At 35.7% G+C, this 14,034-nt stretch overlaps 1 protein-coding gene across 1 annotated transcript in view; it reads left to right on the top strand.

Moving 5' to 3' along the window:
• LOC121376735 (multiple epidermal growth factor-like domains protein 10) overlaps positions 1-9,031 on the top strand; it is an 87,485-nt gene extending 78,454 nt beyond the window's left edge. Inside the window, exons 12-13 of the mRNA XM_041504499.1 lie at positions 3,112-3,247; positions 8,145-9,031. Of these exons, the coding sequence (XP_041360433.1) occupies positions 3,112-3,247; positions 8,145-8,255 (247 nt within the window). The 3' untranslated portion in view covers positions 8,256-9,031. The remainder of the gene's footprint in view (positions 1-3,111; positions 3,248-8,144) is intronic.
• Positions 9,032-14,034: the final 5,003 nt, after the last annotated feature.

The raw sequence follows: 14,034 nt of genomic DNA on the forward strand, positions 1-14,034 counted from the left end.
TAGCACCACCAGTCCTGATATCACAGTTAGCACCACCAGTCCTGCGATTGGTAATAAATGATATCACAGTTAGCACCACCAGTCCTGCGATTGGTAATAAATGATATCACAGTTAGCACTACCAGTCCTGCGATTGGTAATAAATGATATCACAGTTAGCACTACCAGTCCTGATATCACAGTTAGCACTACCAGTCCTGCGATTGGTAATAAATGATATCACAGTTAGCACTACCAGTCCTGATATCACAGTTAACACTACCAGTCCTGCGATTGGTAATAAATGATATCACAGTTAGCACTACCAGTCCTGATATCACAGTTAGCACTACCAGTCCTGCGATTGGTAATAAATGATATCACAGTTAGCACCACCAGTCCTGCGATTGGTAATAAATGATATCACAGTTAGCACTACCAGTCCTGCGATTGGTAATAAATGATATCACAGTTAGCACCACCAGTCCTGATATCACAGTTAGCACTACCAGTCCTGCGATTGGTAATAAATGATATCACAGTTAGCACTACCAGTCCTGCGATTGGTAATAAATGATATCACAGTTAGCACTACCAGTCCTGATATCACAGTTAGCACTACCAGTCCTGCGATTGGTAATAAATGATATCACAGTTAGCACCACCAGTCCTGCGATTGGTAATAAATGATATCACAGTTAGCACCACCAGTCCTGCGATTGGTAATAAATGATATCACAGTTAGCACTACCAGTCCTGCGATTGGTAATAAATGATATCAAAGTTAGCACTACCAGTCCTGCGATTGGTAATAAATGATATCACAGTTAGCACTACCAGTCCTGCGATTGGTAATAAATGATATCACAGTTAGCACTACCAGTCCTGATATCACAGTTAGCACTACCACCTGCGATTGGTAATAAATGATATCACAGTTATCACAGTTAGCACCACCAGTCCTGCGATTGGTAATAAATGATATCACAGTTAGCACTACCAGTCCTGATATCACAGTTAGCACTACCAGTCCTGCGATTGGTAATAAATGATATCACAGTTAGCACTACCAGTCCTACGATTGGTAATAAATGATATCACAGTTAGCACCACCAGTCCTGCGATTGGTAATAAATGATATCACAGTTATCACTACCAGTCCTGCGATTGGTAATAAATGATATCACAGTTAGCACCACCAGTCCTGCGATTGGTAATAAATGATATCACAGTTAGCACCACCAGTCCTGATATCACAGTTAGCACTACCAGTCCAGCGATTGGTAATAAATGATATCACAGTTAGCACTACCAGTCCTGCGATTGGTAATAAATGATATCACAGTTAGCACTACCAGTCCTGATATCACAGTTAGCACTACCAGTCCTGCAATTGGTAATAAATGATATCACAGTTAGCACTAGCAGTCCTGCGATTGGTAATAAATGATATCACAGTTAGCACCACCAGTCCTGCGATTGGTAATAAATGATATCACAGTTAGCACCACCAGTCCTGCGATTGGTAATAAATGATATCACAGTTAGCACCACCAGTCCTGCGATTGGTAATAAATGATATCACAGTTAGCACCACCAGTCCTGCGATTGGTAATAAATGATATCACAGTTAGCACCACCAGTCCTGCGATTGGTAATAAATGATATCACAGTTAGCACCACCAGTCCTGCGATTGGTAATAAATGATATCACAGTTAGCACTACCAGTCCTGCGATTGGTAATAAATGATATCACAGTTAGCACTACCAGTCCTGCGATTGGTAATAAATGATATCACAGTTAGCACTACCAGTCCTGATATCACAGTTAGCACTACCAGTCCTGCGATTGGTAATAAATGATATCACAGTTAGCACCACCAGTCCTGCGATTGGTAATAAATGATATCACAGTTAGCACTACCAGTCCTGATATCACAGTTAGCACTACCAGTCCTGCGATTGGTAATAAATGATATCACAGTTAGCACTACCAGTCCTACGATTGGTAATAAATGATATCACAGTTAGCACCACCAGTCCTGCGATTGGTAATAAATGATATCACAGTTATCACTACCAGTCCTGCGATTGGTAATAAATGATATCACAGTTAGCACCACCAGTCCTGCGATTGGTAATAAATGATATCACAGTTAGCACCACCAGTCCTGATATCACAGTTAGCACTACCAGTCCAGCGATTGGTAATAAATGATATCACAGTTAGCACTACCAGTCCTGCGATTGGTAATAAATGATATCACAGTTAGCACTACCAGTCCTGATATCACAGTTAGCACTACCAGTCCTGCGATTGGTAATAAATGATATCACAGTTAGCACTAGCAGTCCTGCGATTGGTAATAAATGATATCACAGTTAGCACCACCAGTCCTGCGATTGGTAATAAATGATATCACAGTTAGCACCACCAGTCCTGCGATTGGTAATAAATGATATCACAGTTAGCACCACCAGTCCTGCGATTGGTAATAAATGATATCACAGTTAGCACCACCAGTCCTGCGATTGGTAATAAATGATATCACAGTTAGCACCACCAGTCCTGCGATTGGTAATAAATGATATCACAGTTAGCACTACCAGTCCTGCGATTGGTAATAAATGATATCACAGTTAGCACCACCAGTCCTGCGATTGGTAATAAATGATATCACAGTTAGCACTACCAGTCCTGATATCACAGTTAGCACTACCAGTCCTGCGATTGGTAATAAATGATATCACAGTTAGCACCACCAGTCCTGATATCACAGTTAGCACTACCAGTCCTGCGATTGGTAATAAATGATATCACAGTTAGCACTACCAGTCCTGCGATTGGTAATAAATGATATCACAGTTAGCACTACCAGTCCTGCGATTGGTAATACATGATATCACAGTTAGCACCACCAGTCCTGATATCACAGTTAACACTACCAGTCCTGCGATTAGTAATAAATGTGAGTTTTTGTTGTAAAATAAAAGAAAAAAAACAACAACAAAGTTTTATCTGAGCAATAAATGTATAAATCCACACAAAAAACAAACAAACAAACAAACAAAACACCATCAGGTCAAAAGAGAAACAATATGGCATTCTTTTCCCCCTGTTCCCGTTTCAGCGCTGGAGTGGGTAGGACGGGGACGTTCATAGCCGCGGAATACCTGATGGACCAGGGTCTGACTGAGAAGAAACTCGACGTGTTTGGATGTGTGTCCAGACTTCGACAGCAGCGCGTTAAGATGGTCCAGACTGAAGTGAGTGTTCAACTTTTTGACATTGGTCCCAGACCACAGTTATTTACGCTATATGTTTATATATAGAACACTGGTCACAGACCACAGTTATTTACGCTGTATGTTTCTATATAGAGCTATCCAGACAGAAGTGAATGTTAAACTGTTTGACACTGACCACAGACCACAGTTATTTACGCTATATGCTTCTATATAGAACACTGTCACAGACCACAGTTATTTACGCTGTATGTTTCTATATAGAGCTATCCAGACAGAAGTGAGTGTTAAACTATTTGGCACTGGCCACAGACCACAGTTATTTACGCTATATGTTTCTATGTAGAGTTATCCAGACAGAAGTGAATGTTAACTGTTTGACACTGGCCACAGACCACAGACCACAGTTATTTACACTATATGTTTCTATGTAGAGTTATCCAGACAGAAGTGAATGTTAAACTGTTTGACGCTGGCCACAGACCACAGTTATTTACGCTATATGTTTCTATGTAGAGTTATCCAGACAGAAGTGAATGTTAAACTGTTTGACGCTGGCCACAGACCACAGTTATTTACGCTATATGTTTCTATATAGAGTTATCCAGACAGAAGTGAGTGTTAAACTGTTTGACGCTGGCCACAGACCACAGTTATTTACGCTATATGTTTCTATGTAGAGTTATCCAGACAGAAGTGAGTGTTAAACTGTTTGACACTGGCCACGAACCACAGTTATTTACACTGTATGTTTCTATATAGAACACTGGTCACAGACCACAGTTATTTACGCTATATGTTTCTATATAGAGCTATCTAGACTGAAGTGAGTGTTAAACTGTTTGACACTGGTCATAGACCACATTTATTTACGCTATATGTTTCTATATAGAGCTATCTAGACAAGTGAATGTTAAACTGTTTGACACTGGTCATAGACCACAGTTATTTACGCTATATGTTTCTATATAGAGCTATCTAGACTGAAGTGAGTGTTAAACTGTTTGACACTGGTCATAGACCACAGTTATTTACGCTATATGTTTCTATATAGAGCTATCTAGACTGAAGTGAATGTTAAACTGTTTGACACTGGCCACAGACCACATTTATTTACTCTGTATGTTTCTATATAGAGCTATCCAGACAGAAGTGAGTGTTAAACTGTTTGACACTGGTCACAGACCACAGTTATTTACGCTATATGTTTCTATATAGAACACTGGTCACAGACCACAGTTATTTACGCTATATGTTTCTATATAGAGTTATCTAGACTGAAGTGAATGTTAAACTGTTTGACACTGGTCATAGACCACAGTTATTTACGCTATATGTTTCTATATAGAACACTGGTCACAGACCACAGTTATTTACGCTATATGTTTCTATATAGAGTTATCCAGACAGAAGTGAGTGTTAAACTGTTTGACACTGGCCACATACCACAGACCACAGTTATTTACGCTATATGTTTCTATATAGAGTTATCTAGACTGAAGTGAATGTTAAACTGTTTGACACTGGTCACAGACCACAGTTATTTACGCTATATGTTTCTATGTAGAGTTATCCAGACAGAAGTGAATTTTAAACTGTTTGACACTGGCCACAGACCACAGTTATTTACGCTATATGTTTCTATATAGAGTTATCTAGACTGAAGTGAATGTTAAACTGTTTGACACTGGTCATAGACCACAGTTATTTACGCTGTATGTTTCTATATAGAACACTGACCACAGACCACAGTTATTTACGCTATATGTTTCTATATAGAGCTATCCAGACAGAAGTGAGTGTTAAACTGTTTGACACTGGCCACAGACCACAGTTATTTACGCTATATGTTTCTATATAGAACACTGGTCACAGACCACAGTTATTTACGCTATATGTTTCTATATAGAACACTGGCCACAGACCACAGTTATTTACGCTATATGTTTCTATATAGAACACTGGCCACAGACCACAGTTATTTACGCTATATGTTTCTATATAGAACACTGGCCACAGACCACAGTTATTTACGCTGTATGTTTCTATATAGAGCTATCCAGACAGAAGTGAGTGTTAAACTGTTTGACACTGGCCACAGACCACAGTTATTTACGCTATATGTTTCTATATAGAACACTGGTCACAGACCACGGTTATTTACGCTATATGTTTCTATATAGAGCTATCCAGACTGAAGTGAATGTTACACTGTTTGACACTGGTCATAGACCACAGTTATTTACGCTATATGTTTCTATGTACAGTTATCCAGACAGAAGTGAATGTTAAACTGTTTGACGCTGGCCACAGACCACAGTTATTTACGCTATATGTTTCTATATAGAGTTATCCAGACAGAAGTGAATGTTAAACTATTTGACCATGGCCACAGACCACAGTTGTTTACGCTATATGTTTCTATATAGAGGTATCCAGACTAAAGTGAATGTTAAACTATTTGACACTGACCACAGACCACAGTTATTTACGCTATATGTTTCTATATAGAGTTATCCAGATAGAAGTGAATGTTAAACTGTTTGACACAGACCACAGTTATTTACGCTGTACGTTTCTATGTAGAGTTATCGAGACAGAAGTGAATTTTAAACTGTTTGACATTGGCCACAGACCACAGTTATTTACGCTATATGTTTCTATATAGAGTTATCCAGACAGAAGTGAATGTTAAACTGTTTGACACAGACCACAGTTATTTACGCTATATGTTTCTATATAGAGTTATCCAGACAGAAGTGAATGTTAAACTGTTTGACACTCACCACAGACCACAGACCACAGTTGTTTACGCTATATGTTTCTATATAGAGTTATCCAGACAGAAGTGAATGTTAACTGTTTGACACTGGCCACAGACCACAGTTATTTACGCTATATGTTTCTATATAGAGCTATCCAGACAGAAGTGAATTTTAAACTGTTTGACACTGGCCACAGACCACAGTTATTTACGCTATATGTTTCTATATAGAGTTATCCAGACAGAAGTGAATTTTAAACTGTTTGACACTGGCCACAGACCACAGTTATTTACGCTATATGTTTCTATGTAGAGTTATCCAGACAGAAGTGAATGTTAAACTGTTTGGCACAGGCCACAGACCACATTTATTTACGCTATATATTTCTATATAGAGTTATCCAGACAGACGTAAATGTTAAACTGTTTGGCACTGAGGAGTGTTGAAAAAACATCTGGTTATACCGAAAATGAGCCATGGAATGTACCGTTTTATTCAGTTAATACGTAATAGTTAGTTAATGTAGGTAGGGGTTGTAGTACTGATAGTTAGTTAATGTAGGTAGGGGTTGTAGTACTGATAGTTAGTTAATGTAGGTAGGGGTTGTAGTACTGATAGTTATGGGCCATAGTTTGGTTGATATATTGCACATTGTGTTTTTAAACACAAACGTTAACATGGTCGCCAATGGGATTTTATTTGGTGTAGTACAACCATTACTGCTGAATTAATTATTTCAGTTGATGGTCCTGATCATATCCCATTAAGATTCGAGTTTCCTCCGAACACTGCCAGAATTACCAAATGTTTGATATCTAATAGCAGATGATTAATTAATCAATGTGCTCTAGTGGTATCGTAAAATAAACCACATTTTATGGATGTAAGGGGGCGAGGCGTAGCCCAGTGGTAAAGCGCTCGCTTGATGCGCGGTCGGTCTGGGATCGATCCCCGTCAGTGTGACCATTGCGCTATTTCTCGCTCCAGCCAATGCACCACGACTGGTACATCAAAGGCCGTGGTATGTGCTATCCTGTCTATGGGATGGTGCATATAAAAGATCCCTTGCTGCTAATCGAAATGAGTAGCCCATGAAGTGGCGACAGCGGGTTTCCTACCTCAATATCTATGTGGTCCTTAACCTATGTCCGACGCCATATAACCGTACATGAAATGTGTTGAGTGCGTCGTTAAATAAAACATGTCCTTCTTTCCTTATGGATGTAAACTCAAGATAGTCCAACAGAAACATGTGCAGTTCTGTTGTTGTTTGGAGACTCAGTCTTGTTTGATGTTTGTTGTTACATTATTAATGATAGTTTGTTTTGTTAAGAGTCACACCTCTCGAACACGTTGATTTATTAATCATCGGTTAATGGATGCCGAACATTTCGTAATGTTGACATATAGTCTTAGAGAGGAAACCCGCTTTATTTTTCCAATAGCAACAAATGATATTTACGATGCAGCAAACATCTCATATGATAGACTGTATAAGTAAAACAAAATAAAAAATCCAATATCCTACAATACAATAGTGTGCTCTAGTGGTGTCGTTAAACAAAACAAACTTTATTTTTGTTCTGTGTACTGTACCCTTTTCAGTTTGTTTTTATTAACGATATGTGTGTACTTTAAAAATCACGTGTGTCTGTATTTTTACTAATGACGTGTGTCTGTATACTTAATAATGACCGGTGTCTGTATTTCTAATATTAATGTGTCTGTATTATTAATAATGACGTGTGTGTCTGTATTCTTAAAAATGACGGGTGTCTGCATGTCTATTAATAATGTGTGACTATTTTAATAATGACGTGTCTGTATTTTTAATAATGACGTGTGTGTCTGTATTTTTAATAATGACGTGTGTCTATATTCTTAATTATGACGTGCGTGTCTGTATTTTTAATAATGTCGGGAGTCTGTATTTCTAATAATGACGCGTGTGTTTGTATTGTTAATAATAACGTGTGTGTCTATATTTTTAATAATGACGGGTGTTTGTATTTCTGATAATGACAGGTGTCTGTATTTTTAATAATGACGGGTGTCTGTATTTTTAATAATGACGTGTGTGTCTGTATTTCTAATAATGACGTGTGTGTCTGTATTTCTACTAATGATAGGCGTCTGTATTTTCTGTGTTGTAGGCACAGTATCAGTTTCTTCATTTTCTGCTGTTGGAATGGATCTCATCGCAGAGCACTGGCACGGTGTCTGAAAACGCAAGACAGTTGGATGGAACACAAACCACGGTCTGACAGGAACTGAACACCCAAGACTATGCAAAGGGCGGGTTGGGGGTAGGGTAGGTCTAGATTGTGGCAAACGACGTTTCTAGGGGGTTGTCTTGTTTACTCAGAAAAAACTATATGTGTGCATGTATACAAAACAAGATATCGCTTTGACTTGGGAGGGTTTCGACCGACCCCTTCCCCCCCCCCCCCCTTGTTCACTCACCTGTTACAGCAACAGTGTTTTCTCATCATCATTTAATATAGGCGTTGGGAGCGAGGGAATCTTATAGGGGGCACCGCCCCCTCTGAAATATGTACCCCTCCCAGATGGTTTAAACAATATTTATTGCCGTTAACAAACAGTAGCAGTGTGGGGATTGGCTAGAAGGCGTTAGCCTATATTAAGGTCTCTCCTAACAATTTAAAGTAGGAATATATCACAAGCAATAAAATAAAACATGATTATAACTTGTTCCAAATTTACTAACAAAGAAGGGGAAATGGAAGAAAGGGTAAAGAGGATGAGCAGATTATTACGTTTGAGCATTTTACAATATTTAGATGTTAGAAGAGAGAGAATGAATGTGACTGGCATTATTTTCTAGGAGACTTATTTCGCTTCATCCATAGACCGACAAATAACATGGTATAAATCAAAAAGCTGATTAACGGTTGAATCTCCTCGAATAAAACTAGATTGGAATTGTGTTGTAAATATTATTTTCCCCAGTCCATTCTGACCATGTCAAGGTTGGGGAGCCTTGAATTCATGGCCTTACATCAAAGTGATATAATGTATATACAAGTGTATATATATATATATATATAATTTGTGGTATAATAATGTTATGTAGTCATATATAATAATTTGATACATAAATGCATTTGTAATGTTTCTGTATAAATTAAAGATTGGCAAAAAACAAAACAAATTGCTATGACGCATATAATGGAAAGGACTGGGAAATATAGAAGAAGAAAGAAGATATAATGGTTAAAACACATAATAATAAATTGATAAATAAATAAATAAATAAATAAATAAATAAATAAACAACCAAAACAAAACAAAAAAATAAACAAATAAAATAAATAAATAAATACATGGTGGGCAATATTTTTAATTCCACTGATATTTAAAAAACATTTCTGTACTTTCATACAATAGATATAATATTTAATGTTGATAATCAACCAATTTACAAAGTTACTATTTTCGTTATTGATCATACCAAACATAACAACATCTTGACTAAAAATAATGTCAGTTCCGGTTTTAGTCAATATCCATTCTGGTACTGATTCCTAAATGTGGTTAACCTTGTTACAGTCAAAGATGTTGTAACGTTTCACATGAAGATTTGCAGAAGTCGCAAGCATTAGAATTCACGTAATGTATCGTATACAAAAATGTATTAGTAGTTAAAGGGACATTCCTGAGTTTGCTGCAATTTTAAAGATGTTATCGACTAACAGAGACTTTTTGACGACTATAATTACATATTAAATATATTTTTCTGCATAAAATATTAGTCGCTGTATATTACACGTGTTTGTGATCGTTGTAATATTTGTACTAGGTTAAATTTCATTTTATATCCTAAAAAAGATTTTTTCGTACGTACGAAATTATTTGAAGATAAAATCCAGTTTGAGCTTCTTACAAATATTAAGACGACCAGAAACACATTGAATATACAGACACTGATATTCTAAACAAGAAAATATATTTAATATGTAAGATTAATCGTAGAAATATTATATTAATCGGAAACATCTTGCAATGCAGCAAACTCGGGAATGTCCCTTTAAGATTCTGTGTACTAGTCTATACTGAAACCATGATAATGTTGTGTCTTTTACACATCGAAAAGGAATAACATAATACTTTTCCCATTTCTTTGTATAATACATGTATCCTTCATTTGCTTATTTCATTTGTGCTTTTGGAATGACATTTTGTGAATTTAACATATCATACAACCGTTTACAACCGTTTTTGTCTTTTAATAAATGTTTTATCTTAAACGGGAAAACAGGATTTTTAAGACTTGTGTAAGTGTCATCGTTTATGTTTTCTAATTTGTTTATAACTGATTTAACGGCATTTGTTATTGACGCATATTCCAAGAAATTTGTATTTATATGATATTTTATTATAAACTGTTCGTATATTAAAACATCACCTTGTTCGTTTAATAAATCATTAATAAATGTGATAGCATTATTGATATAATGTTTGTATATAAATGGTTTGTTACCTATACATATTTTGCTGTTATTCCAGATATTAATACTTAATATATCATCCACGCTTTATGGGTTTTGAATTTTTTGTATATCTGTCCAGCTGGACAGGATTTCTCTCCAAAACCTATTGTGAATATGTTCTATTTTGCGCGTTAGGAAATAATCACCTTGTTTAATCTCACCTCCCATCATTTAACAAATTTTACTCATGTAAAACACAAACACAACTACAGTCTTAAAGCCACAATATCACCCCCATCATTTAACATATTTTACTACTGTAAAACACAAACACAACTACAGTCTTAAAGCCACAATATCACCTCCCAACATTTAACATATTTTACTAATGTAAAACACAAACACAACTACAGTCTTAAAGCCACAATCTCACCTCCCATCGTTTAACATATTTTACTACTGTAAAACACAAACATAACTACAGTCTTAAAGACAAAATCTCACCTCTCATCATTTAACATATTTTACTACTGTAAAACACAAACATAACTACAGTCTTAAAGCCACAATCTCACCCCCCATCATTTAACATATTTTACTAATGTAAAACACAAACACAACTACAGTCTTAAAGCCACAATATCACCTCCCATAATTTAGCATATTTTACTAACGTAAAACGCAAACACAACTAGTCTTAAAGCCACACTATCACCCCTATTATTTAACATTTTACTAATGTAAAACACAAACTCAACTACAGTCTTAAAACCACAATATCACCCCCATCATTTAACACATTTTACTAATGTAAAACATAAACACAACTACAGTCTTAAAGCCACAATATCACCCCCATCATTTAACATATTTTACTAACGTAAAACACAAACACAACTACAGTCTTAAAGCCACAATATGATCCCCATCATTTAACATATTTTACTACTGTAAAACACAAACACAACTACAGTCTTAAAGCCACAATATCACCTCCCATCACTTAGCATATTTTACTAACGTAAAACGCAAACACAACTACAGTCTTAAAGCCACACTATCACCCCCATCACTTAGCATATTTTACTAACGTAAAACACAAACACAACTACAGTCTTAAAACCACAATATCACCCCCATCATTTAACATATTTTACTAATGTAAAACACAAACAAAACTACAGTCTTAAAGCCACAATATCACCTCCATCATTTAACATATGTTACTAATGTAAAACACAAACACAACTACAGTCTTAAAGCCACAATATCACCCCCATCATTTAACATATTTTACTAATGTAAAACAAACACAACTACAGTCTTAAAGCCACACTATCACCTCCCATCACTTAGCATATTTTACTAACATAAAACACAAACACAACTACAGTCTTAAAACCACAATAGCACCCCCATCATTTAACATATTTTACTAATGTAAAACACAAACACAACTACAGTCTTAAAGCCACAATATCACCCCCATCATTTAACATATTTTACTAACGTAAAACACAAACAAAACTACAGTCTTAAAGCCACAATCTCACCTCCCATCATTTAACATATTTTACTAACGTAAAACACAAACACAACTACAGTCTTAAAGCCACAATCTCACCTTACATCATTTAACATATTTTACTAATGTAAAACACAAACACAACTACAGTCTTAAAGCCACAATATCACCTCCCATCATTTAGCATATTTTACTAACGTAAAACGCAAACACAACTACAGTCTTAAAGCCACACTATCACCCCTATCATTTAACATTTTACTAATGTAAAACACAAACTCAACTACAGTCTTAAAACCACAATATCACCCCCATCATTTAACACATTTTACTAATGTAAAACATAAACACAACTACAGTCTTAAAGCCACAATCTCACCTCCCATCATTTAACATATTTTACTAATGTAAAACACAAACACAACTACAGTCTTAAAGCCACAATATCACCTCCCATCATTTAGCATATTTTACTAACGTAAAACACAAACACAACTACAGTCTTAAAGCCACACTATCACCCCTATCATTTAACATTTTACTAATGTAAAACACAAACACAACTACAGTCTTAAAGCCACAATATCACCCCCATCATTTAACATATTTTACTACTGTAAAACCGAAACACAACTACAGTGTTAAAGCCACAATATCACCTCCCATCACTTAGCATATTTTACTAACATAAAACACAAACACAACTACAGTCTTAAAGCCACAATATCACCCCCATCATTTAACATATTTTACTAACATAAAACACAAACACAACTATAGTCTTAAAGCCACAATATCACCCCCATCATTTAACATATTTTACTAACGTAAAACACAAACAAAACTACAGTCTTAAAGCCACAATATCACCCCCATCATTTAACATGTTTTACTAACGTAAAACACAAACACAACTAGTCTTAAAGCCACAATATCACCCCCATCATTTAACATATTTTACTAACGTAAAACACAAACAAAACTACAGTCTTAAAGCCACAATATCACCCCCATCATTTAACATGTTTTACTAACGTAAAACACAAACACAACTACAGTCTTAAAGCCACAATATCACCCCCATCATTTAACATGTTTTACTAACGTAAAACACAAACACAACTACAGTCTTAAAGCCACAATATCACCCCCATCATTTAACATGTTTTACTAACGTAAAACACAAACACAACTACAGTCTTAAAGCCACAATATCACCTCCCATAATTTAACATATTTTACTAACGTAAAACACAAACACAACTACAGTCTTAAAGCCACAATCTCACCTTACATCATTTAACATATTTTACTAATGTAAAACACAAACACAACTACAGTCTTAAAGCCACAATATCACCTCCCATCATTTAGCATATTTTACTAACGTAAAACGCAAACACAACTACAGTCTTAAAGCCACACTATCACCCCTATCATTTAACATTTTACTAATGTAAAACACAAACTCAACTACAGTCTTAAAGCCACAATATCACCCCCATCATTTAACATGTTTTACTAACGTAAAACACAAACACAACTACAGTCTTAAAGCCACAATCTCACCTCCCATCATTTAACATATTTTACTAACATAAAACACAAACACAACTATAGTCTTAAAGCCACAATATCACCTCCCATCATTTAACATGTTTTACTAACGTAAAACCGAAACACAACTACAGTCTTAAAGCCACAATATCACCCCCATCATTTAACATGTTTTACTAACGTAAAACACAAACACAACTAGTCTTAAAGCCACAATACCACCTCCACAAAGTTTAAAGAGACTGTAGGCAGTTTTCGCTACCATTGTTTGTAGTAGTCTGACTAGAATTACATTATAAATACATTTTCACGTTTTAATGTCACTGTCTCGGAATCTGTATATATCCAACTGTCTTGTAGCAAGTCAAACTCAGAATGCCTTCTATTGATTCACTCATTCATTTATTCATTCTTTATTCTTTGTGTCATTCTACAAAATTATATAAATAATATTTTCATATACAATGTACTTACCATTTATGACACCCAATAGCCGATGTGTATTTTTGT

Source organism: Gigantopelta aegis, chromosome 7 (genome assembly GCF_016097555.1).
Source record: "Gigantopelta aegis isolate Gae_Host chromosome 7, Gae_host_genome, whole genome shotgun sequence".
Taxonomy (NCBI): domain Eukaryota; kingdom Metazoa; phylum Mollusca; class Gastropoda; order Neomphalida; family Peltospiridae; genus Gigantopelta; species Gigantopelta aegis.